General features: G+C 60.1%; 1 protein-coding gene across 7 annotated transcripts; it reads right to left on the minus strand.

The window, feature by feature from the left end:
• Nucleotides 1-46: 46 nt before the first annotated feature.
• TSPOAP1 (TSPO associated protein 1) lies at nt 47-25274 on the minus strand. Of its 7 annotated transcripts, none has more exons than XM_053657015.1 (32): nt 25082-25274; nt 23645-24692; nt 22793-22900; nt 22382-22510; nt 21617-21796; nt 20907-21092; nt 19569-19646; nt 19399-19482; nt 19054-19143; nt 18744-18866; nt 18379-18483; nt 17488-17538; nt 17080-17100; nt 16073-16277; nt 15267-15439; nt 13978-14093; nt 13586-13695; nt 10293-11126; nt 9972-10123; nt 9252-9635; nt 8929-9168; nt 8414-8593; nt 7003-7845; nt 6265-6364; nt 6008-6165; nt 5283-5451; nt 4842-4913; nt 4374-4406; nt 4079-4182; nt 3921-3992; nt 3600-3710; nt 47-1264 (listed from the first exon to the last, which is right to left on the minus strand). In XM_053657015.1, the coding sequence occupies exons 2-32, from the start codon at nt 23972-23974 to the stop codon at nt 1079-1081; spliced, it is 5727 nt and encodes a 1908-aa protein (XP_053512990.1). In that variant the 5' UTR covers nt 23975-24692; nt 25082-25274; the 3' UTR covers nt 47-1078. The 7 variants fall into 7 exon arrangements, with proteins under 7 accessions (XP_053512990.1, XP_053512987.1, XP_053512994.1 ...); XM_053657012.1 differs by having other exon boundaries at nt 23645-24774; XM_053657022.1 differs by lacking the exon at nt 25082-25274 and adding an exon at nt 2935-2996 and having other exon boundaries at nt 1177-1264; nt 6008-6162; nt 23645-24832.
• Nucleotides 25275-26616: the final 1342 nt, after the last annotated feature.

A 26616-nucleotide genomic window follows, 5' to 3' on the forward strand; every position in this document is an offset into this window, starting at 1 on the left:
GAGGAGTCTGCCCCAGGTGGAGCCCAGCACGGGTTTTGTGAAAATAGACTTTATTATAATAAAATGTCTTTTTAAACAAATGTCCCCCACCATCCCTCACCCCTGGAGACTAAAGTGGGGGTGGGGTTCAGTCAAACAATCTCCCACCACAGTGAAGGAAACATGCAGAGGCTCACCCAGCCGGTGGGGGCGGAGGAGGGAATGGATGGTTAGGGTAAGGGCGGAGAGCCCCTACCGACTCTAAACTGGGAATGTATGAAAATAGCTTCATAAATCTGTCCTTTTCCCCAGCCCCGGACTCTGGCGGGGGCCAGAGGAAAACGATGCAAAAGAGAAATTGAATCCGATGAGCAAAATAAGGCAAACCCAACTCCTGCTTTCTGCCTGCTGGCCCCTTGGGTCTCTGGGGTTGAGGACACACAGGGGTCAGAGGCCGGCTGGCAGGGAGGGGTGGGGCATTCTGTGGGTGGGGTTAGGCCCGCTTTGGCATGGCCTTTCTCCTTCCCGGGCCTGTGCAGTGGAAGCGAGATGGAGGAAGCTGGACTGAGGCACTGAGTATGTACATATATACATGGCTCTGCCGCCTGCCCCGTGGGGAGGGGGCTCAGGACAATCCAGTGCAAACTTTCCTTTCTGGGGAGGGAAGACATGATCGGGAGAGCCAGTGTCATCAAAGGGAACAGGCCCCTTCCCCCCATCAGGGTCCCCTGTCCTGGGAGCAGGGAGAGCCAGAGAAGGGGCCAGCATCGTGGGTGAGAAACTACCTGTAGGTGGGTGGACTAAGAGTCAAGAGTCCCAGGACCAGTCCTGGCTCCGTGTCTGAAATGCTCAGCTACCCTGGCGAGCTACTTCCTCTCTGGGCCTCAGTTTCCCCTCCTATAAGAGGAAGGTATCCACTCAGAGGATTCATCCTCAAGGACTAATCTAGCTCTGACCTTCACAGAGTCTCTGAATCCGTTCCAAGTGCCACAGTGTTAACTCAGAAGAACAGAAGTCATGGCCTTCCCCAGTCCGCCCGGCCAAGACAGAGATCTTGGGGCCTCGGGGGGCCACTTCTTCTGCAGGATGAGCCAGAGCGTCACTCCTTCTTCCCAGAGCCCAGTTTCCTGAGGAGCTGCTTCCCCTTGGAGAAGAGACCCCACACCTTCTCACTCGTGCCCTGTGGCTCCCCCGGTTCAATCCTGGGGAGGCTGCCAGGGCCAGGGCCAGGGGCACAGGGCCAGCCTGGAGGCACTGGGGGCCCTTGTGTTGGGCTGGCCCAGTCCTGGAATGTGAGAGAAAAGGGACAAGGTCAGGGCCCAGCTCCCTGCCCTAACCGGACTCCTTTAGCCTACAACCTCAGGCACCTATAGCGCCCCCATGTCACAGAGCCTCCACACCCCACCCCTGCCCTCCCCCAACAAAACACAGAGGGGTGATGAGCACAATGATGCTGAGAAAGCACTAAACTAGGAATCCAAAGGGATAGAGGCAATTGACAGACCTCAAGAGTCCTTGGACTTGACCCTCAGGAGGGGTACCCTGACTTCCCCCATGTCGTCCCCTCCCAATGAAGGGAGAGCAAGGACCGGGGCCACTTGGAGGCAGCCATCATCTTCAGGGAAGGCGGTTCTGTACCAGCTCACAGACAAAGGAACATGCCCTCTAGCTCAGAGATGTGCTTCTCCAGGGCCTTGGGTGGTGGTGGGGGGGGAAGGAGCAGTGCCCACGCATGTGGAGGAGATCAGGACTCTTCCCTGAATGGCCTTGGGAAGCTGCTGCGAGGAGCCTGGGGCCGAGGCAGTCAGGTGCCACTCAGCTCCAGCACAAGCAGGGAGGCTGCCAGGCCCTCCTGAGCATCCCTCCCTGGCCGACTCCCTTGGCTCCACCTGCAGCTATGGGCGTTCCCTCTGCCGCAGGCCCACCCGGCAGTGCTGCCAGTGGCCTCAGGACAGGGACTGGGCAAGCAGAAGAGCCACCAGGGAGCCTCCCCTGATCACCTGTACCCCACGTGCCCCACTGTGATCTCCCATGCCTGGCACATGTCAGGTCTTGCCAGCCTGCATGCTGCCCACTCCCCACTCCCTTCCTCAAACCTCCACTTGCCACCAGAGCCTGGCGGTCCCCTGCCAGAGCCGGCCATGGAGCCAGAACAGGGGCAGGGAGCTGGGGGTCCAGCCCGTGGTCCAGCCTGCGCCCAGCCCCACCAAGGTCCTGGGGACGCAGCGGGGCCTACCCTCCAAGAGGTTGGCTAGCACCTAGAGGTTCCAGCATCTCCTGCCAACCAGCCAGAGCTGACGGCCGACCAGGAGTCCCAGGCCCTTCCCACTCCCTCCCAGGGCTCATCTACCACATGGAGGGGTAGGGGCGGGGGTATTGCAGAGGAAACAAACAGAAGGGTCTCCGGGCCCCTGAGACACAGGGTGTGGGGTGTCTCTGGACTCCAAGTGCTTGAGGTCCCTGTTTGTTCCCCTCAGCAGAAGAAACCGAGGGTTGAAAGTAAAAACCACGCATCTGATCCCCTAACAGGTCACGATGCAGAGGACAAGGGTGCAGAGACTACTATTACCGGGAGCCCTACGGTGTCATCCTTCTGTCACCAGTAATAATCATAGTATTATAATACACCACTGTCATACAATACCATGTGCACCCGTGAGTCATAACACGGATGTCATGTACTACTCCACAAGCTGCATGTGTTAAGCAATCTGAGGAGTCAGCTAACATGGACATTATACGCTGAGATGCCATGTACTCCTGTGACGGCTGACATGGGCCAAAGGGGAAGGGATGATCCTGTACCCAACCTGGCTGACAGCCAGAGCCCCCACTCCCTGGACGACAGCGGGGAAGCCAGGTGAGCTGCAGCGTGCGAGGCAAAGGGGTGCTGTCTGATCCTGGGGAAGTGAGGGGTGGGGGTCACATGGACATAAGGGCCAGGCCCCCACTTACACGTTGCTCTCTCTACTTATATCTATCTCCATCTAGCACTGGACTCTTCTCTTCCTCGTTCTCTGAAGATCAGGGAACAAAGAGAGGACATGGGTTATGAACAAACCCACCAGTTCTCCGCCCAGTCACCAGGTCCCCAGGTCACGGGGGCTGGTCCTGCTTTGCATCACCTTTGCCTTTGGAGCTAATGCAGATGGAAACCCAGGGGTCTCTGGCTCAAGCCTGGCCTCCTTACCCTGCGAGGCCGGAGCTTAATTGTACTCCACCCACCCCAAGAAGAGGCAAGCTCCAAGACTGAGAACCCAGGAGGCTGGGCCTTTCAGGGCAAAGGGCTTTAAAAGGCTCCCGGGGGATAGGGAGCCCAGAGGGTGGGAGATTCCCTGAAATCGGGGCTGTGGCTGGCTAGAGGTGCGAGGCATACAGCGGTTCTTTTACACAGGGCTCCCTCCCCTGCATCAACCCCGAGGTGTGGGCAGCTGGCTGGGGAGCAGAGTGGCAGCCATCAGCCTGCAGTGGAGAGGGCGCTGCTCAGCAGCTCCAGCCTGAGCGCTGGGCTCACCTGCATCATCAGCCCCTGCGCCCTCCCACCACCGGCCCTGGCCCCACCAGCGCACCAGCAGGACAGAGACCCAACTGTTGGGCTGGGAGCCCAGCTCCTCACTGACCTGACTCTCCGGCTGGGACGTCCCAGGGTCCTTGTTTAAGCCGCTCGCCTCGGGCCCAGGGCCCTCCAAGAAGTTAGATGGCACCAGGCCCCTCCGTCCATTCAGTTCCCCCTGCAGAGGAGGTGGTGGGGAGACTGAGAGCAGGAGAGAGGCCTCGCCCCACCCCCTGACCCGGAAGCCCCTGGAGGAACAGCCTGGGGTCAACGTCTCTGTCCTGGGAGGTGAGCTGCCCACGCCTCCAGGCATCTCTCAGGAACCCTCGCTCATCCCCTTCCCAGCTCTGGGTCAGCCCCCTCTGAGAGGCTGGTGAGGTGTCCTCACATAGTAGAAGCCATCATCGTCCATGTCCCCAAAAACGGTGATGACATCCCCTGCTCGGAAGGGCAACTCTGCCTGTGGAGAGACCAAGGGGCAGGCGTCAAGCCCGGGGAGGCCCTGCCACCACCCCCACCGGCTGGGCTCTCTCCGAGGGTCCTCACCTCCACATCCACGTTGGGGGAGCTCTCCCGGGGGTTGTAGTCGAACGCAGCCACCATGGAGCGGGGAGCTCTCAGGCTGGCGGAGGGAACCAGCTCGGGGGGGCCTACAGGGGAAAGGGAGGAGGTTCGGAGCTCTCTCTGGACTCCCCCACCCCACCCGACCTCTGCACTGGAGGCCTGCTGGCCCCCTGCTCCCCACCTCCCCCACTAGTTGTAGCTGCGGGGGAGAGACCAGAGGCACAGCCCGCCCTACCCCTTTCTCCAGTCTCCCCCACACCCAGGGAAGGCCCCTCACCTGCACAGTGCTGGGCAGGACCTTCTGACTCAGCTGCGGAGAGAATGTGCACATGAGCACCCCCCCCCCCCACCCCACGCACACATCCCTGCTCAGGACGGCACAGGGCGGTCAGGATGCTCAACCCCGAATGAGTGATGCTGAGTGATGCAGGGGAAGGACGCTCAGAGGGCACCTGAGCCCAGCCCTTGGGTTTGGGCACTGAACTAAGGCCCAGAAAGGGTGACTTCCTCCAGGGTGCACAGAATTTACAGTCAGGTGCTTTTTGGAACAGAGATCCCAACAAGCTAGTCCCCATCCCCACTGCACTGAAGTACCCTCCTGGAGAAGGGACGGATGTGGCAAAGGTCTGCCCCGATACCCTTTACCTATGCAAATCCCCACATGTGTCTCCCCAGAGAGCCAAGCGATGACCCCTACCCCCACCCACCCTCATAGGCCCCTGAAGGAGAAGGGGGTCTTACCCACCTTTCTTGGAACGGCGGGGCTTGGGGGGAGGCCCAGTTGTGCGGGCTGTGGAGTACAGGAAGGGACCATTCCCTGATCCAGGAAGGCAAGTAGATGTAAGAGAGAAACTGAGGCAGGGAATAGGCCGGTGACTCCGGAGTCTCCTCTTGGGGCCACTCCAGGGTCCCCACACACAAGTTTCTAAAGGGCATTCCTCTCCCACTCCAACCCCCAGGATCCGAACCACAAAGCCCATCCCCTCTGTGGTAGACCCCACCGCATGTGGCAAGCTCACAGCGGCGGCCACCCCGGCCACGGGCTCCGTAAGGCCCCCGTGGCTTTGCTAGAGTCTTAATAAGCGAGGCATCCCGCCACCACTCCGGACACACTCACTCTCCACGCCCCAGACAAACAAAGGTCAGGAGGGGGTTGAGTTGGAACTGGGGTGGCAGCAGGTCCTACCTGAGCCCTCAGCGAGAACATCTGGGGACAGATAACCCCGCTGAAATAGCTGCTGTCTTCCTGCAGGGCTGTCCACAGCCACCTCGGCCACCATGTTGCAGGGGATGTAGCCCGTCTGGCCGCCAGCTTCCCCCCGGTAGAAGCCATCAGCGTCCTTTTCTCCAAACACCTGGAGGCAAAGCACTCCCTGTGCCCAAGGTCCCAGCCCCGCAGCCCCGCACTTGGAACTGCAGAGGAAGGAACACTCTGCCTTTTTGGGGCCATGGGACAGGAAATAGGGGGCAAGGGCCAAGAAAAAGGATCAGGATGACAGAAAATAACCCTTTTCGTATTATCCTCAGGTGCTATCTGCACATCCATTGCCCCAGCCCACCCCAGACTGGAGCACCCCAACCTCAGAGCCACAACAAAAGCCTTCAGTAAATGCCGGCAAGCGTAAGAGAAGTTATGTTGGTGCCAGCAGCTGTGCTGGGCGATGCACCAGAACACAGGGACCCTGTGTGCACCGAATCACGTAAGCCTCACAGAACCCTGTGAGGTAGACACTAACATTATCCCCATTCTACCAATGGGGAAACTGAGGCCCAGAGGAGCCAATTTACTCAAGGCTGCACAGCCAGAAGTGGCCACCCCGCTCGGACTGGCTCTAAAAGCTGTGTTCTGGCCTGTGCGTGGTAATATCTCCAGGAAAGGAGGGAGGAGGGAGGCCCTGACCAGTGCGTCACCTTCAGAATCTGGCCCTCCCGGAAGGGGAGCTCCTCTTCCCCAGCATCAGGGTTGGGTGACATTGACACGGGGTCATAGTCAAACAGAGCCACAAAGACCCTGACAGGCAGGTCCTGGTAAGCTAGCACTTCTTCTGGGGGGCTCCTCAGAGGGGCTACTGAGAGTTGGGGAGAGAAAGAGAGCAATAGTGATGAGTTCTGGCCAAGGTGTTAGGAAAGGCCTGTTCCACCGAGCCCAGCCCCCCAGAGGTGCTCACCCAGCTCCGTGGTGCCTGGCCTTGGGGCCTGGGCCCTTCTACGCGGGGGGCCCCTCCTCCCAGAGCTGTCTTGCCCTCTGGGATCCCCAATCTCTGTTGCCTGCAAAGAGGGGGCAACAGGAGGCAGAAAGGTCACACCATCCCGCTGGGGGCCACCTCCGCCAACGCAGGACCCCCACCACGTGCTCCCCAGCTCTGCCCCGTCAGCAGAAGCAGCGCAGCAGAGCAGGGACGCAACATTCCTCTCCTGGAGACCTGGCCCAACCTCACCGGAGATTCGGACACCCCCACAGGGGGAGGAGGGCAGGAGGGGAGGCCCCAGCTCCAGCCACCCTAGTAGATGTGTGCAGCAGAGGGGACTAAGGGGAGATCTTAGAGCTGACCAAGGAGCATGTGAGAGGAGGCCCTCTTCTCAGCGTCAGGGTTTGGGTGACGCTGGACATCACAGTCAATGTCCTAAGCAGAGGAAAGGCCCACCCTGCCCAGAGGCAGGGGGCTGTCTGGCGGCAATTGGCAACTAACAATAACAGAATATTGTGCATCCCAGTTCCGATCAGCAGAAGCAGTGAAGCAGTGGAATGCGGGTGGGCAGAGGCAGGTGCGGGAGCCCCAAGGCCCGGCCCCACCTCAGCTGATGAAGGCGGCAGCGTGGAATGGGAGCGGCTGGTGGGCAGCAAGCAGAGCCACTGGAGGCGGCGGCAGGCGGGGGGCTGCCTGGGGTGGGGAGTGCACACGGACCCGGGAGGCTGGCTCCTTGGCTCTGCCAGTCGCACTGCGGCCTCTCCGCTCTGGCTCGCCTTTCTCCCAGGCCGGGAGGCGTGGGTAGGGGTTGGGGCCTGAATTGGCCTTCAGGGGCCCCCTGGGCTTTCCAGTGGATGCTGTGCCCCAGGCCTCCCCATCTCTATGGTAGCAGGAGCTGGTGATGCTGATACCCCCACCGCCCGCCTCCTGCTCGTCCTCAGAATCATATTCGATGCTGATTTCCAAGCACTTTGGGGAGAGGCAGCTGACCAGGCCAGATTCTGAGGTCTGGCCATGCAGGCACCTCTGGGAAGGGGCCGGCCGCCCTCTCCCGCCAGCCTCCGGTCCAGCCCTGGTGCCCTCGCCCACAGCGGGGCTGCCCCTCTCCCGTGTGGGGCCTGGCCGTCCAGAGGCCTGGGGCCCGCCGTTGCTGAGAAGGCGGCTGCAGTGTTCACGGGGATCTGGGGACCGCTTGCGGTTTGGGGGCTTCTCAGCGGAGCCACTTCCTCTCCTCCAGCTGCTTCCACCAGCCAGTCCGGGCATGTCCTCCAGGTGGTCCCTGGCACTGCAGGGCTCAGGAGACAAGGGACACGGGCCAGGTCCTTGTGGTAGACTGCTGTCACGGCCCAGCCCCAGCAGTGTGGGCTCAGGTGGGCTGTGGTCTCGGGGAGAGGAGCCCGCCCCTGGCTTCTCCTCCTCCTCTTCTTCTTCCTCCTCCTCGGGAATGCTGAAGAGCTTCTTGCTGCAGAACTGCTGGAGGGGCAGCTCCAGGATCTGCTCCAAGACCTCCTCGTCACTGTCAGTCTCAGAGAAGGGCTCAGGCTGGGGCTGGGGCTGGGGCTGGGGGAGGAGGAGGGCAGCAGGGAAGAGAGGTCCATGGGAAGAGGAAAGAGCTGTGACCTTCGCCCTCAAATGAGGGCGGGGGTTGCAGGCAACCCCATAACCTTCCCTCAGCTTCCTCCAAGAGGAAGGACCAGAGAGGCCCAAAGTCACAGGGTGTGTCCAGGGCAGAGCCAGAGAAAGAGTGAGGGAACACACCCAAGGAACAGGCTGCAAGGATGCTCGGGCCCCTGAGTGGCAGCAGCCGGCCGTGCCTGTAATAGCAGGGAGGCCTCCCCACCCCTTCTCCTGCAGCTCCCAACACAAAGATCTCTGGTGGCCAGGGTGCTGCATCTGGCGCGCTGGAGCGGGAGGAGGTACAGCACACAGCTCCTCATCCTCCCCTTTCTTCCAGGAGGGCAGAGGCCAGTCCTGAGCCACTTCCTATCTGCTTCTTAGGACAGGGCCCAGGCCACACACCCACAGTGCTGCTGGCACTCAGTGGTGGCTGGAGCAGCTGCCGACACACAGGGTGGAGGCCCCTGGAACCCCAGGTCTAGGGCCCCCCAGCCCTTCCTCATCCCGTTACCTTGGGCCCATTCTCCCTGATGCTGTTGCCAGCAACCTGCTTCTGGAAAGAGCAAGTCCTGGAACCCAGCTCTTCCTCCTCTTCTTCCTCTTCCTCCTGGATGTCTGACAGATCTGAGTTCCTGCCCTGGTCTGCAAGGGAGTTCACCGGACGGACCCCAAGCTCTGCCATGTCCTCCTTCTATAAGAGGGGATGCAAAGGATGAGATGGGGGAGGGCAGTGAGGGGCTTGGGATAGGGAGCCTGTTGGCAGGTCAGCCCCCGCCAGAATGAAAGGGTCCCCTGGCAGAGGAAGAGGGCAATGTCCCAAATGGGGGTCCAAACGATGGGGGTGGGGAGAGGAGATGGACGGGGGCCTAAGGGAACAGAAATCTGGGGAAATAAAGTGGCAAAGGGACAGATACGAAGCCCAGCCCAGAGCAGAGAGCCAGCGGACGGCGACCGGAGTGTGGCCGGTAGGAGATAAGGAGGCACACCTGATTCTTTGTGGTGGCACAGTGTGTCCCCAAACCGTACCTCGACCCCGGGCCTCAGCCCAGCCCCAGGGTCTCCTCCGAGGCTGGCCTCAGCACAGGGCGCCTTCTGGGCCAGTGCTGCCTCAGGGGAGCAGGGCGCCGGGCAGGCCTCTCCTGTGGTCCGCTCAGCCTGCTCCTGGGCCAGTGAGGAAGCGGCAGGCCCAGGAGCCTTCTCACCGGTGGCTGGCTGGCCAGCCCTCCTGTCCTCTGGGGTGCCCAGCACAGCTGCTCCAGCCTCCTCCTGGAATGGGAGGCACTGAGGAAGGGCCCAAGCCCCAGGCCCTTCCCCCAGCCTCCACCTGCCCCCCCTCCCCAGTAGGATACCTGGGAGCAAGGTGCTGGGGGCTCCTCTTGGGATCCTTTTGGTGTCTCACTGAGAGGGCTTGCTGGGGGGCCCCCAGGGGCCTCTCGAGTTCCATGGGGCTCAGGACAGTGAACAGGAGAGCTGGGGTCTCCAGGCCCTGGGGAGGCTGGAGCAAGGGCTGGTCTGGCTTCCAAGCCTGGTCGTGGTGATGGGGAGGGGCAGGAGACCCTGGCCGGCAGGCAGGCCGCAGCCAGGGCTGGGGCAACGGGAGCTGGAATGGAGTCGGCCGACTCGCCATGGGGCGACATGGTGCGCACGGCCACCTCGCTGCACGCCTGCAGCAGCCGCAGCTGGGACAACTCCACCAGCACGCTGCCTGCCGTGGGCGAGGCCACCTCCATGATCTGCAGGGTGGAGGGAGCACAGGACCGGAGAGGGAAGCCGAGACGGCCAAGCGTGAGGACACAACAACAGCAACGGCAACAGCAAATGACTGGCATTTGCTGGGCGCTGTGCTAAACCTCATCTCATTGAACCCGCCTGGCCGCAGGGCTTCAGTGACAGAGCAGTTGTTTGAATCCCAACTTCCAAAACCCACGCTCTTAACCAATCATCTGCTACCTAGTGCCCAAATGCCAGGCGCCAGGCATCGCTGTGCTAGGCTGGGAGGAATAGGCCTCCAAGTATGAGACGCACATCCTGCTCCCAGGGTGCGGGTGGGTGGAGTCCCTAGGCCATACCTTCTGCCCATCCGCATAAATGGCATAGCCCGTGACCCGCACGCCATTGGAGGTGCCGGCAGCGTCAATCGTCACTGGGAGCCAGCTGATCATCAGGATTCCAGGGGAGGGTCCTGGCTCAATCTGCACATCCAGGGGGGCGTCAGGTGGGCCTAGGGGAAGGGGACACAGGACCCAAGAGGATAGGACACTCACCACCAGAGATAGAGCCCAGCCCACTTTGCCACTGCCCTGAAAACACCAATTGCAACAGTCTCCCCTTCTGCCATTGCCCACGGCCCGGCCTCCTGGGCATCACGGTCAGCGCCCAAGCCTGCATACCTGCTGCGAGGGTCGTGAACTGCAGGGTGGCCGTCCGCTGCTCTGGTCTCTCCCAGCCTGGTTCCCAGGGCCCTCCGGGCGGGAGCTGAGCCTCCACTCGGGCCTGATAGAGTGTACCAGGCCGCAGGTGGCAGAAGGTAGCCCAGTAGGTGCTGGGGCGGGCAGGGGTGCATTCTTCCCCATTGAGGTAGATGGCATGAGCCAAGTTGCTGTTGCCGGGCACCCAGGTGATCTCAGCAGAGGTGGCTGTCAGTCGGTGGACCCGTAGCTGGCTCGGTACCACCCTGGCCCGGGCGCCCATCGCCAAGCAACAGCGCAGAGGGTCAGAGCTGCCCCGGCTGGTCAGGGCCTGCACCGAGACACAGAGGGACCCAGCCCGCAGGTCCAGGTTCTCAAGCACAGCCTTGGGGGGCGCCCCGGGTCCCAGGGTCTGACGCAGCTCTCCGTTCACGCAGATGTGGTAGCCATGGAGCTCCACTCGCTCCGGAGGCGGCTCCCAGGCCAGCACCACGCTGTGGGCCAGCTGCTTGAGGACAGCCAGACGGCGGGGGTAAGGCACAGCAAGGGGCTCGCCCAGGCCCTCGGGCGGGGGGCTCAGACTGAGCTGGTCCCCCGAAGCCTCCTCCTCCTGGGATCTGGGCTGGCTGCGTCCCCCGACGCTCTGGCCCCCGCTACTGCTGCCACCCCCGCCTCCGCTCAGGAAACTGAGTTCAGGGCCCGAACTGTGGGACAAATCGGCCAGCTCCGAAGGGAGGGAGGTCAGGAGGTCGTCGTCGGACACGCGCTCGACAAAATTGGAAGGGACCAGGCCCCTTCGGCCGTCCATGAGCTCCCCTGGCAGACGGAGGGAAGGGGGAAACAGAGAGAAGGCAGAGAAAAAGCAGTCCAATAAATGCATTTCAGCAGTGGTCACTGGGTGGTCTTCAGCATCCGATTCAAATCAACGTTTACCTGTCAGCATTTCTAAAAGACAAGGGCAGTGAAGGCCTGGATCCGGGAGTTCCTGCTCCTCTGTGTGAGTGTGAGAACAGCACTGCGGTGAGAGAAGAGCGCTCTTCTCCACGTGTGTGTGAGTCGCCTGGAGATGTGCTAACATGCAGATTCTAATTCTGTTGGGCCTGGGTGGAGCTGAGACTCTGCGGTTCTGACCAGCTCACGGGCAACACTGACGCTGAAGGACGGAGGAGGGAGTCTGCTCTGAGGGGGCGGGTGTGGCGTGTGTGTCTAGGTCAACTATCACATCTCCAACTCGCTTTCCAGTTGTTTTTCTTTTTTCCCCTACGTGAACAACTGTCGGATGGAGGTGGGGAGCGCTATTATTCTTTAATTCTTTTGTCCATTCGACAAGCTGCCCATGACACAGGCCTAAGCAGCTGGGACGGGGCCCTCCTCAACTTCCCTCTGAGAACAGACAGCTCCCAAGGAAGAAGGGAGACGGGCCCCGGTCGGGGCAAGGGAAGAGATCTTTACAGACAAAGAGACACAAGTGAAAGAGAACAGAGTCCCCCGTGGGTGCTGGACGGGGTGAGGCGCAGGCCGGGGGCGGGAGCGTGACTGGCAGTGAGTCCTGCCAGCGAGCGAAGGTAAGTCCTGTCGCCGTGTGCTGGTTCCCCTGAACACCTGGCGACAGACTACAACATGTGTTGCTGTCTGAGGGATGTCAGGGCAGGAAAAACACTGGGCACACGGCACAGAGTGGAGCTAATTTGGGAGAAGGAAACAGATTCTAGGGGAACAGATGAGCTCGTGAGTGCTGTGCCTTCGTGGGTGGCAGGGGACGCAGAGAGTGGGTGCGGGCAGGTCTGGCGAGTCTGCCCAGCACCCCTCTTTCTCTCTGGCTAGGAGAGAAAAAAAAGGTAAGGAAACCTGAAGAAGAAACAGCTGGGGCTTTCAACAAATTAGACCCTGTAAGCACTGTGGTGGGTTGAACAGCCTCTGAAACTACGTCCACGAACTAATCCATGGGTCCTGTGAATACGACCTGAAGTGGAAAAAAGCATCTTTGATGACAGAATTAAGTTAAGTTTGACATGAGATCATCCCAGACTATCTGGGTGGGTCCTAAGTCCATGACAATTGTCCTTATAAGAGACTCACAAAGGGAGACACTGAGAGATGAGGAGAGGAGGAGGAGGCGACATGGGGATGGATGGATGGATGCAGAGAGTGGAGTGACGTGGCCACAAGCCAAAGAACACCTGGAACCACCTGAAGTTGAAAGGCACAAAGAACAGGCTCTGCCCTGGAGTCTCCAGGGGGCGTAGGGTCCTGCAACTGCTCGATTTCAGATTTCTGGCCTCTGGAGATGCGAGAATACATTTCTGTTATTTTAGGCCGCCCCATTGGTGATAATTTGTTACAGCAGCCCTAAGTAATTAATATAAGCCCTAGTGCGCAGGACTGTGACTTTAAAGGTAGGAGCCTTCACACTGAGCAGATCCACAGCCCTGAAAGGCTGGTGCTGGGTCAGGCACAGGCCCCAGTGCTTGTGGCCCCCTAGAGCAGCCTAGAGGGGACCGGACGCAGATGAAGCAGTCGCTGAGCTAAAGTGTGAGGAATGTGGCATCCTGCATCCGGCTGTCTACCCGCCTTTAATTCTACCCCAGACTGTACAGTTCAAATTCTAGTAATTTGTGTTTGTGTTTTGTTGTTGTTTGTTTTTGCTGCATCACCTCCCCCCCACACACAAAAAAAAAGGTGTTAGCTTTTTTTTTCTTTTAAATATCAAAAATCCTGGTGCCCAGCCAGAGCCACCCTGGGGAGTCTCATCTGCAAGGCACTGCCTGTCACCCAGTGTCAGTAATGGGGTATCTGCCTCCATTGCCAGATGTCCCCCTGGGCACTGGAGAAGTGCCCCGAAGCCCCGCCCCCTGCCTGGGCCGTGACAGCTGCTCACTACTTGCTGACACCCTTTCCTGGGCTCTGAACTCTCCCTACACCTGACCTTGGGCTACGGGCCTGACCTCGACGTTTCTAGGGTGAAACACTGCCGTGGTCTGTCTGCCAGCACAGAAATGAATTCAGCCAGGATTCCTCGTGTCACGGTCCATCACGTGGACTGTGGGAGGCCCCATCCTGCCCTGCTTGGGGCAGACCCGCAGTCAGACCAGCTGCCGCCCTTCCCAAGACCCTTCCTTTCCGCATAGGCTGCCAGGTCTCCGTTGCCTGTTCAGTGAGCCTGAGAAATTACGGGGGGCCGAGCATGCGGAGGAGAGGGTACGGATGGGTGGAGGTCTTGGGAAGAGGAGCCTGAAAGCAGGGGAACAGACAGAATGACCCCAGTACCTTCCTACCTTCAAAAAACCCATCTTCGTCCATGTTGCCGTAGATGTAGATGTACTCGCCAGCGGTCAGCGGAAGCTCTGCCTCTGGATTCTCGTTGGGGCCCTCGAAGGGGTTGTAGCTGTGGGAGGAGGCACAGAGGAGGAGGACAGTGACTTACATCCCACCTCCATGTCCCGTCTCCTCTCCCCACTGCCCTGGCCCTTTATCGGAGACTCGGTTGTCCACCTTCAGCCAAGCAGGGTGCTCACTGCACCCGCCTCAGCCGAACTAGGATAGGAGGACACGTCCAGCTGGGATCCTTCTGCCAACCCCATCATCTCCAGGTGCCGCTATCCTCTTTGGCCCCTTTCTACCACACATCCCAAATGCTGGGGGGGGGGGGCAGGGGCAAGAGGCCCACCTGTAGCGTGCTAGGAAGACTTGGATTCTGGCTCCTCCCCGGCTGCCCTCCGGTGCTGCTGGGATCAGGGAGACGCCGTCTGCCTCCAGCTCCTCCACCTCGCTGGCTGTGTCCACCTAGGGGACAGCAGGAAGGGTCAGTCCTCTCCAGGACCCAGGGCCAACAGCAAACAAGCAGTTTTCCTGGCTGAGCTAGTGGTGGGCCCCCGAGAAGGGAAAGTGAGCACACGGGGACAAGGCCAGCAGCAACAAGCCCACTGTTTTCAAAATAGCTCCTGAGTCAGCAGGTCCTAGCCAAGCCCAGCTGCCCTGGATAGAGGGCGTGGATGGAGACAACCTGGATCCCCACCCCCCACCCCCAGCCCTGGCCTCTACTGTACCAGCCCAGGAAATGACCACTTTCCCCATCAGAGAGCGGGCCAGCCACACTGGTATGGGTGGGTGTCCAATGGCAGTTTGTCTCCTTAAGGTGAAAACACAGCAAAGCACTCAAACTATGAAGAGGTGAAAGCAAGGAGGCAGAAGGAGCAGGTAGGGCCCACCCTGCCCAGGGTGTCCAAAGCCAGCACTACCACTCTGTCCCACAAGGGGGCAGTAGAGGCCCGGGGCCGGGTTTGACCATTTTACACAACCTTGGACTGCAGGGCTGCTCCCATCCTGCCCTCCACATTCTGGAGTTTGGAAGGTACAGGTACGGAGGTATTGGAAGGTAAATGGAAGAGTTGTGAGCGATGCCCAAGAAGTTGGCAATCATAATAACTGCCATATTTAAGGATTTACTGCGTGCTCTGCACCGAGGGAGGCACGTTCCTTATATTTTTCCATGTCATCCTCACAAGAAACATACAAGGCAGGTATTATTAGCTCCAAAATCCAAACAAGGAAACCAAATCTCAGAAAGGGTCTTGCCTGAGACAGGGCTGGGACCTGAATCCCGGAACCTGTGTTCTTTCTCACACACCTATCACTTCTGCAGCAGATGCTCTCGGAACAGTCTCATTATGTGGATCCTGGCTCCAAAGTGTCTCCCCCACCCAGCCCAGGCCTCTAGGGCTTCTCTCAGCCCCAAAGGTGTGGGCCTGGGTGGTCCCGAGGTACGGCTCCACCTGAGCTGCCTGCCCACCCTGCGGAATCCACAGGCCCTTCTCTCCCAGGGCCTGGCTCCGCTTCAATGTGGAGCCTGCAGGCGCCAGCAGCCATCCAACTCCTGGGGACCCCGCAGAGGTCAGGGCCCCTCCCTCCCACTTTGCCCAGGCAGAGCCCGACCCCAGGACCCTCCCCAGCGCAGACCTCAGGCGTGGGGCACGACTTGGGGCTGTTGTGGACGGACTCAGAGCGGGAGGAGTTGGAGAGGGACTCTGCCTTCTTGGCTGTTCTTCGAGGGACCCCAGCAAGGGTGGCGGGGGCGGGCTCAGAAAACTTTGGGGTGCAGCGTCCAGGGGATCCCGGCAGGAGGTCAAGGTCTAAAGAGAAGATGGCACATAGATGTGGGGTCCCCATGGCAGCATCAGGGACTGAGGGTCGAGCTACTTGGATTATGGGGGGTCAGGCCCTCCATAGCTGGGTTTCTTTCCAAGAAAGGAAATCTTTGGGGAAAATGTACTAAGAAGAGGTGGAGGAAATTTACATGTATCATGTCGCATGATCCTCAGAGCAGCCTGATGAGGTGCACTGAGTTACTCCTTTCTTACAGCTTAGGAAACCTCAGTCCCAGAGGTTTAGCAGCAAGTTCAGGATTAAACGGACTACTGAGTGAGAAAAGCTGGGGCCACCAGCTTTGACTGTTGCCCGCCCTGACTCTTCACCAGCCCACACTGCCTGCTACTGAGTCCTGGAGCCCACCTCCCAACCACGACCACAGAGGTCTTATTGGAGGGAAGGAACAGGTTTCCCTCTTATTGGAGGGACAGAGCAGTGGCTTGAGATACCTGGGCCAGACTCGGGGACGGCCCCTCCAAGCCCAGCTCTAACTCGCTGTGTGACTTGGGTGGGGGGTTGCTAGCCTTCTCTGACCCTTAACTATCTTATCTATACAAAATTCCCAAGCCTGGAAATTCCAGGCTAATGTCACTGGTGGGGGGGGGGGTCCACCTTACCTTTGGGGCCGGACCCCCGGCAGGGCTGGGGGATAGAGCAGCAGCAGTGGGGTGGCGGGCGGTCCCCAAGGGCACTGCAGCCCAGGGCCGAGGTGAGCAGATCCAAGGGGCCGGGGTGCAGGCGGAAGGCCTGGAGTTCCTGTGCCAAGAGGCTGAAGCGCTCTGTTTGGCTGCGGCACTGCTCCTCAAGCTCTCGAACCCGGACCTGAGCCAGGATCCACCCTGAGCCACCAGGTCCAGCAGCGTGGCCCAGTCCTGGCCCCACACAGATCTCTGGGCCACAGCCTCTCAGCCTGGGCACCAACCCTGGGCCTGGCGCCACTGCCCTGAATGGTGTCTGAGCTGAGGGTGAAGTGCCAGAGCCGTGGGGCGTCTTCACCCCCACCCTCCCCACTTCGAGAAGGCCCAGGGCCTCATGCTCAGCACACTCTCTCGCCCAGACACTGGCACTTCCTGCTTCTGGCTGCATTCTGGGCCAAAAGGAATGATGACTCCTGTCCCCAACACTGCCACCAATGTCACCTCAGGGGTTTTCTCAGTCCCACTGCTTGTCACCCTCCCACAGCCAATGACCCAAATCCCTGCCTTCAAAGAAGTCCCCAGAGGAATCACACTTGGGAGCTAGGGACATCTGGTGACAAGAATAAGCCAATTCTCAAGATGTTTTCGTCAGGTATCCCGAGAGTCCCAACTTCAGCATCTCTCCCCTGGCCAATACCCAGAGGACGGTGGGTTAGACTGGCGAAGAATTTGCTCATGGGCCGAGTGGCTACGCCCGGAAGACTCCACATCTGCTGGGTGTAGTGGCAGGTCAGGGACAAGGAGATGGCCCACATGTCCTTTGGGAACCCTGGCCCATCTACAACCCTCAGTTCTGCTCCCAGTCGCTGCCCTCTGTGCTGGACACGAGAAATGGGACCACTTAGACCCAAGGGAGGAGAGGCAGCTCCGTGGCCCTGGAGGAAAGAGGGGATACCCCAAGGTGGTGGGGGGTCAGGAGGCTGTACCTGCATGGAATCCAGGGTAGACTGTGGCAGGAAAGGAAAGCATAGAGGAGAGATTAGACCTGAGACCTGTGGGCCATCACCCAGAGAGGGCGGCTGGGAGAGAGGGGCCCCATGGACCCCTCTGCTCAGCTCCCCAGACTGCCTGAGCATTCCTAAATTGAAGGGTATCTGAAGGTGAAGGCAGCCTCTGGGGGTGGGCTGTAATTGCAGCCTGCTGCCACCAGACCCAGGAGCCTGCCCGGCTGTGCGGCTGTGCCGAGCCTGAGGAACAGGCCAGTGGTGCAGGGGGTTCTCTAGGCCCTTCCTGCAAACCCGCACCCACCCCCACGCAGGCCACTCCAGCTCCCGCTGAACTGCCCCTGCCTCCCCTCAAGCTGGGGTTGCTGGGGGCCACACCCAGGGACCTACCTCCAGCAGCTGCACGGCCCCTTCATGTTCCCTCTTGGCTTCTGCCTGGGCCTATGGGCGGGAGGAGGCAAAATGCTGGAGGGGAAGGAAGAGGAATGGGGGCAGGATACAGAGAGACGGGAGGGAGGGCAGAAAGCGCGGGAAGGCAGGGGGAGAGGAAGGAGGAAGGGGGACTAGGAAGGAGGAGGCTGAGGGTCCCTCCCTCCCAAACCCCTACTGTACCTCCGGCCGGGGCGATAGGGTCAAGGGGAAGCGGGCCTGAAACCGCTTCTCTCTTTCTGGGACACCCACCCTCCAGCTTCTCTCCTACCTCTCTGGGCTCTCCTCAGCCTCTTTCCCCTGCTCCTCTTTGAATGTTGGGGTGCTCCTCCCTGGCCCACTTTATACTCTTCACTCTCTCCCAAGAGACCCCTCTAGTCACCCAAGACGATCTGGCTCCTGCCTGCTCCTGCTGTTCTGTCCATCCTACTACATTCTAGCCACTCTGGTCTGGATCCCGACCTCTTCCCTGCCACAGGGCATTTGCACTTCTAGTCCCCTACCTGGAGTGCTCTTCAGCAGGCCTCTTCTTGACCTTGAGATATTAAAACATTCCCTGCTGACCTCTCTAAAGTGGCCCCTCGCCCCATCCCAGTGACCCAGTGTCACATCACCCTGCTCACTGTCCCCACTGTGCTCATCAGCATTGCGCTTGTCAGTGACTGGGATCATCTCAATCAAAGATCTTACTTGCTAATTGGTCAGGGACCTGGTCTTTGCCCACCACTCTGCCCCAGCAACTGACACACAGTGGGTGCTCAATAAATGCCCATTGGATGAGTGGATGACCAAGCTGGGGCCCAGCAGCCTATCACCTTCCATCATTCCTGCCCCCTGGACACCCCATCCCACCTGCTGCAGCCTCCGGACCTCCTCCTGCTTCTCCTGAAGGCTGAGCCGAGCCTGCTCATGCTCCACTTCCAGCTGCTGCCGCCTCTGGGCCACCTCCCGCATGTGCTGAAATACAAGGCCCGAAGTCAAGGCCAGAGCCCCACCCCACCATTTCTGTAGAATATCTAAGACGAGGGAGCCTCAGATACCATGGGTTCCAGATGCCCTCTGTTAAAAAGAGAACTAAGGCTAGAGAAGGAAAGGGCCTGATGGCTCCAGGCTGGGGCCTCAGGCCCCAGTGCTCCACAAAGGGCATCCCCCACTGCCCCACTTTCTCCCTGGGCCAGGAACCTGTGCCCCCCCACTCCCCCATACAGTCTTCTCACCTTCAGCACCTGCTCCAGGCTCTCCAGCTTGCTCTGCAGGCCCTGGCTCTTGCGAAGGGCCAAGTCCCTCTCCTGCGTCACCCCCAGGAGCTGGTCCCTCAACTCTGCATTCTCCCACTCCACCTGGAGAGGGGGGAGTGGCAGGGAGCAGGGTGTGTGAGCCTTGCCGAACCAGCTCCTTCACCTGGGGAACAGTACCCTTCATCCTCCACCCCGGTTCGGGGTAGGAACTGGAGGAGACAGGCCCCTGAGCAGGGACCAGGGCTCTAGCAGGATCCCAGGCTGCATGGCACCTGGGCAGAGTGGCTACCTGCTCCTTCTGCGTGGCTCTCCCACTGAGCCGAGAGTTCTCGTCCGCGAGGCGGGCATTCTCATTCTGGGCTTCCTTCAGCTGCAGTTCCTGGGAGATCAGAGGAGCTCTGGGGAGGGGGCCTGGCACCCACATTTCTCCTCTCCCCACACAGAGGACCCTCCCCCTGCAGACAAGACCTTTCTCCCCCACCTGGAGCCTGCACCTGCCAGGAAAGGAGAGCGCCGCTGCACAGGAGGAAAAGTGTTCTTGAGAGCAAGAGGAGTGAAAGCAGAGAGGGAGCCCTCCCCCTGGCTGGCCTGGGGGACAGGGGAGCTGGCTGTTGGGGGGCCCTCCAGAGCTCACCAGCTCCTCACATCGCCTCTGCTTTTTTCTGGCTTCCTGCTCCAGGCTCTCACATTTCTTCCGCTTCTTGCTAAGCTCTGATTCCTGTGGGGTCAGAACCAAGGGCTCCTCATGTGGGAAGGCAGGGCTGCCCACAACAGGTGTCTTCCAGCCCTTGACCTGGGACTTACCAGCTGCTGCACCCTCTGCTCCTTCTCTGGCTCCCCTAGGACCGCAGGTGGGTTTTCCACATCCTCCTGGGGAGTAGCCTGGAAATGCCCAGGGCAAGGGCCTGGCACTTGGGAACAGGGCCCCAAGGCAGCCTGCTCCCAGCCCAGCCTGTCTGTGGAGGCTCCCATCCCATCTCACAGTTAGCAAAGAGATCCCTGCCCAGGAAGTGGGGGTGCCCATCTCCCCACCTCTCTCATCACCTCCAGCTGGTGTGGCAGTGCAGAGGCTGCACTCCCGTGTCCTCCAGACATGGTGCTGTGAGACCCCGACACCCATGTGTGCCCTGGGAGATGGGTCCCTTATCCAGGCCAAAGCTTTCCCGTTTTAGCTTCTTCCCGAAGCAGCCCTGTTCTGCACTCAATAACTGTCCTGGTGTCCTCTTGTGACTGGCAGAGAACTAGGCGGCCACCTGGGTCCCCAGGGATGTGGTGTTTTCAGAGCTAGGGGTTCTGGACCATCCAAATCTGGGCTTGGCCTAGAGCAATGCACACCTGGCCAAACCCTCCTAAAGCGCCCCCTATCCCCCATGCAGGCAGGCCCACCCTGCAGCACCTCCCATTTATCTGCCCGAACTCTGGGGGAAGACAGATCTTGATGGAAGGTGCCTCTCCCTCCCTGGGCCAGGCAGAGGGGCAAAATCTAAGCAAGAAGCACCCCACATCCTGCGGCCTTGGTCGCTTTGGAGTCCCTTCTCCCACCCCACTTCCCAGAAGGAGGTGGACGTGAGTGCTACCCAAGGAGAGAGGATGGAGAGGAGCCGGACCTCTAAGTTCTGGAGATGCGGAGTGGAGTCCCTAGCCTTCGAGACAAGGTCTTTCTAAGCCCAGCGCCCAGGAAGGGTCGCCCATACCTGGAGCCGGGGAGGATGCACTGCCGCCCGGGGGAATCCAGGCCAGGCCGGGCCGACCAGGCAGGCGCTGAAGGGGGCGTCCCCGCGCTAAGGCAGCGACCGGAGGCGGCGGCTCAGGCTGGGCCCCGGGCGGCTGCCAGGGCAACCAGGGATTTGCTGATGGGCTGTACCACTGCCGCGCGGCAGGGGCGGCAGGGAGGGCACCATGGGGCACTCGCCTGCGGGATGGGGGGACCCCTAACGACGCCCGGAGGCGGGCACAGGGCAGGTAGGAGCGCCGGGAGGCGGGACGGGGCGGGACCCTACGGCGGGGATAGGAAAAGCTCCCCAGCCCTTGGAGTGCGCACGCCAACACCGGGTCCTCCGGGCTCAGAACACGCGTTTCAGGAGATCGCGGAGCCACCGCCTCTACACACACCCACACACCTGCCCCAGTGCCGGCGCTCACCTCTCCCGGGACCCTGGAGGTGGGCGCTCGGGCTCGGACCCGGACAGTGCGGCCCGGGGGCCGGAGCGGCAAGGACGACTCCTGCTGGTTGCGCAGGGCGATCTGCCTCTGCAGCCGCAGTACCTCCCGCTGGGACTCGCGCAGCAGCCGGTCGAAGTCCCTCATGTGGAGCCACTGGGGGCCCTCCTGGGTTGGGGCACAAGGAGCGGAGTTTGGCCTAAACCCCTGCCCGCCCCACGTTGTCCCCTTGCGGAGGGACTCCGATGCGCCGGAACGTGCGCACCCTCCCGTGCATACATGCCTTGGTCATAGGTGCGTGCTTGTATGCTTTTGCTAGCCCCTGTGCAGACATACACACTAACTCATTTATCGATCACTCACTGTGTGCCCGGCACTGTGCTAAATGCCTGGTGAGCACTGCTTCACCCAAGCGTTAGGTATGTGTGGCTTCACATAACCAGACCCACTGGCATACAGCCCGAAGCCTGGAGCACAGTAATTCCCAAGTCTGGGACTCCTGGCTCCGCCCCCTTCAGTTCAAGCTTCTCCCCGCTCCCACTTGGGCCGTTGCCAGGGGAACCTACTCCCCAGCAGCTTCCACCTTCCCGCTTCATTGGCATCTCATTAACATCTCGGTCCAAGTGCCACAAGCCAGGCAGGTAGCCCAGGGTAGGGATGAGCTGGAGGGGGTGACCAGGGCCTCCTCGCACCTTGCCAGCCAGGGTGAGCCTGGCCTGCAGCTCCCTGCACTCCCGCTGCAAAGCAGCGATCTGCTTATCCTTGGCCAGCAGGGCGCTGGCTGTCTCACTGAGGTCCCAGGTTCGCTGGCGGGCCAGGGCCTTCCTGCACAGCTCCAAGCTGGCCCCTGGATGGGGCACAGGGGCATTCACCTGGCCAGAGAAGGGATAAGGCCAATGGTCTCTGGGGACTGGGGCACTTCTCCCACTCCCAGCTCCTCCCAAAGGAGGGGTCAGGATGAAAACCTAGAACTGTGGCCTCCTGCTTTTACCCTGCGTCTGGGGTCTCAGGGGACCAGTAGCCTCATCTGACCCCTCCCAGCAATCCTCAAGCAGGAATGACAGGGTTAACCCCACGTCCCAGTTTAAGCCCAAAGGACACTGCTAATTTAGGGCTGCCACTGTGATGGGTCTTCGTCCCTGCCCCCACAGGCTCTGCACCCAGAGATGAGCTCAGCAGGAGGCTGGAGCCAGCACCAGCATGTGGTAATCCAGAATGCTGCTCTCCGCCTGCCCAGAAGCTCCCCGCCCAGCCCTTCCCTCCCTCCTGTAGCCCCAGAAATCTTCCGCCTCCTAACCCAGCCGGCCCACAGTCGCACTTCCTACACTTTGGCCCCTGAGCTCCTGCTTTCCTGGGGACTAAGAGTCCATGACTCCCAAACCCCACCTGTCAGGCCCAGCCCTGGCTTCCCTCTTTCCTGGTCACACAGCCTTCATCCAGTGGCCTCCAGTCCTCACCACCTTCAGGTTAGTCTCCTGCAGCTTCCGGGCCCTCTCCTCCAGGCGCTTGGCAATGACCGCCAGCTCAGCGTTCTTTCGCTTCAGCCTCCGAACTTTCTCCTCTGTCTCCGGGAAGCTGCTCTTCCTCTGACAAGGGGTCAGCCAGAATAGGGGCATGTGGGAAGCACCCGGCAGACCCAATCCTAACTGCCCAGGCCTTGGGCAAGAGTATGGGCTCAGAGTGGGGTCCTTGGCAACTCTAGATAGGGGTTCACCCTCTCTGGGTCAGGGATCATGTCACTTCCATGTGGCCCCCACTGGCAGAGATGTACATGGGATGAGGAGGACACGGAGGCAGAAGGACAGAGTGTTGGAGTTTGCCTTCCCCCAGCTCCAACCAGGACCCAGGACTCGCTGTCCCAGCCTCACCAGCATTTGGTTTTCCTCCTTAAGGGTGGCACAGCGCTGCTGCAGCTCCCCTAGGGCCCTCAGCAGCTCTGGGTTGGGCCTGTCCCCGAAGCCTGTGTCCAGCTTGCCCTGGCATGGGAAAGGACAGGGCGCAGGGCCTCAGGAACCCACCCTACCCAGTCACAGCTCTCCTGCCATGGTCCAAGGAGACAGGGAGACAAGAAGATTCTCCCACATCCCAGGCCCTCGGCGTGCAGCCCAGGAGGTCCAGGAGGGGGAGCTAGCTAGTCCTCCCTGCTCACACTGTCATCCCCGATGCTGGCACCCTCTCTGGGAGTCCCCAGTTCTTCCCATTCCTGCTCATCTCCTCCTGGAAAATGCCAGCCCGAGTTCCCATCTCCATCCCTCCAGGCTCCATGGCCCCTGAGTCCCTTCCCCCGAAGCCTCATCTCCTACAGGAGACTGCTCACACCCATCCCAAACCTTGTCCTCCCGGGCTCAGCCCAACACCGAGCCCCCTCCCATGACTCTGCTTCCTCTGCACTCGGATTCCACCATATACCTCCACGTACCCCACTATCCTCCAGCCCCCAAGGACGGGGTCTCACGGAGGAGCAGACACAGACAGACTGACAGAGAGAGACTAACACAGGGAAGGGGTAGGGGCCGGGCCAGATGTAAACAGACAGGCAGGGAGTCAGAAGGACAGATGGCAAAAAAATGGAGCCGCTGAGATTCCTGCCCAAAGAAGGGAGGACAGAGAGTCACAGAATCAGACCCACAGACAGGGACAGGCCGCGAGAGGAGAGGGGGCAGCAGGCTGCATACCATGCCCCCCCCCATTTCAGACCAAGCCCTCAACAGCCCCCTTACCTTATGGAAAACCTCCACCTCCGCATTCTGCAGCCCTGGGCAGCTGGGGCCTGAGCTTGCTGCTTGTTGCCCTAGGCTGGACAGCCCTGTTTCTGTTCGTTCAGGGGGAATGTCCCCTATAGCCCCAGGGCTCTGGGCTCCCTTGGGCTCGAAGCTCTCCAAAGGCCTCAGTTCTCCAACCTGCAGGGCTGCCGGAGTAACGGCAATACTTGGGGCTGCACCTCCAGGTTCGCCCCCCTGGCCTGGAGTCCAGCTCTGCCAGGTGGGGAGTGCCCATGACTCCATGGCTCCCAGGTCCCCTGGCCGTGGGAGGGATGTCAGTTGCTCCATGGTACTGCCAAGGTGCCCCAGGCCCCGGGCCGGGGGACATACCCCAGCGAAGTGGAGGGGTCGGCGAGAGTCATGCCAGACCAGACCCTTTCCCGTCTGAGCTCCTGGCTTCACCGGCGCTCCATCCAAGGCTGGCTGAGTTCTTCCTCACCCACAAGGGAGGCTGTGGGAGTCGGGGCTGCCACAGCTAGAGCTGGGGCTATATGAGCTATGTCTGTGTATGTGCGAGGGTGTCCCCGTGGGGGCTGGGAGGATGTGCAGAGGCCACCAGCAGCAGAGCCTGGATGAGGGTGAGCGTGTGTCTCCAGCTCTGCCTGTTCAGGTCAGCACTGTCTTCTGTGTGTTTGGAGGCTGGTGTCCCTACTTGTGCGTGTTGGAGGGTAGTGGTTCTGTGTGCCACTGTCTGTACCTGCTTCGGAATTACCAGTTGTTTCTGTGTGTGGGGGGGGGGGGGTCTGTATTGCAGGGTTGTGGCAGCGTGTGATGCTGTCACTGGTTGTATCTGAGCATCTCAGTGTTGTGCAGCTGTGTGCATCCGTGTCATTGTGTGTCCGTCAGCGTCTGTGAGTCTGGCCATCCATCACGACCCCTCAGCCTGGTTAGGGTCTCCAGGCTGCTGGGGGTGATCCCCAGTGGTCCGATGTGGTCCTTTATCTTCTGCTCCACTCTCCGCTGCCGCTTGCTAGCTGGACAGCTTGCTGGGAAGCCAGGGCTGGTCCTAAGGAGGCCTGGGTCGGTGGGCTGCTTGCCTCATAGTCTCTGTCCCTGCTGGCCTCAGCTCTGGGGACTGCAGGGGTCCCCTACAATCCCGGAACCCCGAGATGGTGGGTGCAGAGGAGGCTGAGCCTTAGAATCTGGGGTTGAGCAGGGGAGAGCCAGCCCTCCCCTCCCTTCCCCCTCCTCTCCTGCCCACCAATAGGAAGTCAGCTGTTGGTTTCCATGGTGATGGCGCTGGACTGGTGGGCTAGACCGGCAGGCAGGGTCGGGACAGAGGGAATAACAGGTTCTTCCCAGGATCCTGGCCCAGTGCCCCCTACGTGTGGCTCCCTACACCCCTCCATGCCTTTGGGGATGCGGCAGCAAGGGGACTGCCGCCGTCCTCCTTACCTCAGCCCCGGCCGGAGACCGTCAAGACAGAGCCAGGAGACGGAATGACAGACAGCGAGCCAGCCCTGGAGAAGGGCAGGAACAGAAGAAAATGGATTTCAGATGAAACAAAGAGAAACAGAAATTAAGAAAATGAAAACAGGAAGACAGAAGCAAAAAGAAAGAGGTAGAAATAGGCTGAGAGAATTACTTCAGCTTCCTCCTGGCAGAGTGCACTTTGGGGGCAACCTGGCTGTCTGCAGCCAGCGGAGACCACTCAGTCTGTTGGGCTGGCTTTGCCCACGCTGTCAGAAAGCCCATCTTCGGTCTAACCGTATACCTTCGAGCTATGGGAAAACGGTTTTGGGGACAAGGAGGTGGGAATACCCTCACTCACGAGTTGGACAGCGCATGTGGACAGGAGCCTGGACAGAGCCGTCAGAGACAACGGTGTAGGGAGGGGCCTCAGGGAGGCTCCCCCGTCCCCTCTGAGCCTGGGACTCAGTCCATCTGCACACAAACCGGCCTCAGCCAGAGCCCGGGCCCTCGCGTGGCACCCCTGGTGAGCAGCAGCCGCCTCACTGCTCGAAGCACAGAGCCCCCCCGCCCACCCGCTGCAGCCAGGCCGGAGCTGCTGGAACCCCGGGGGTGGGGGACATGGGGCCGTGGGGCCGTCCTCACTCCCTTAACTTAGTGTGTAGATCAACTGTACACGGCTACCTGGGGTGTTGCTGGTGTGTGTGGCATACATGCATGTCCTTACGTGCGTGCATTCGTACCATAGGCAGATATAGAGTAGATGTGGACTTTTATCTGTGTGTGGGGCCATGGCATTATTCTATACGTGTACACACGGGTGTATGTGTGTGTGTGCCACTCTGCACCTGTGGGCCTCACTGAGCACACGTTTCCACGTGCAGTTTCATGTGTTCATCTGCCAGTGTCATGTTTTTATGTGTATGCGGGGCTATGATTGTGCGAACATATAAATTGTAACACATATGTCATGAATGTGTCTCTGGACACCATTAAGTGGCATCACACAATATATAATGACACTCCCATGGTCGTGTAAGTACCTATGACAGCCGTGACAGGTTTTATTTGTGTCTGCACATGTAGATATGTATTGCCGTGTACCTGTCACATATTTACCATGTATGAATGTGTCACTGTGGGTGTGTGCAGTTGGGTTCAATGTGTTCATTATGTGACTGTCACTGTGTGTTTGGATGCTTTTCTGTCTGTGACACATGTACTCATGTTTATAAAAATGTGTGTACTATTGAACATGTGTGTATCCTGAGTGTGTCCACGTCCCTCTTTGTCATTGTGTGACATACCAGTCGTGTCACCTGTGTATGTCACTGCACACATGTGTTGACAGCATGTGTGTACAGGCCCCTGTGTGTAAGTGCACATGCATGCTGGGCTGTGTGCTTTGCGTATTAGTATCTGATGCTTTGTGTGTGTGCTTGTGCCCAGTGCGTATACTACCCAGGGTCCCCAGGCGTTTTTAGATTAGAGCTGGAGGTAAGCGGCCTTCAGTATGGGGG

The sequence above is a fragment of the Artibeus jamaicensis genome, unplaced genomic scaffold, assembly GCF_021234435.1.
Source record: "Artibeus jamaicensis isolate MK-2021 breed Jamaican fruit bat unplaced genomic scaffold, CSHL_Jam_final contig_1998, whole genome shotgun sequence".
NCBI lineage: Eukaryota > Metazoa > Chordata > Mammalia > Chiroptera > Phyllostomidae > Artibeus > Artibeus jamaicensis.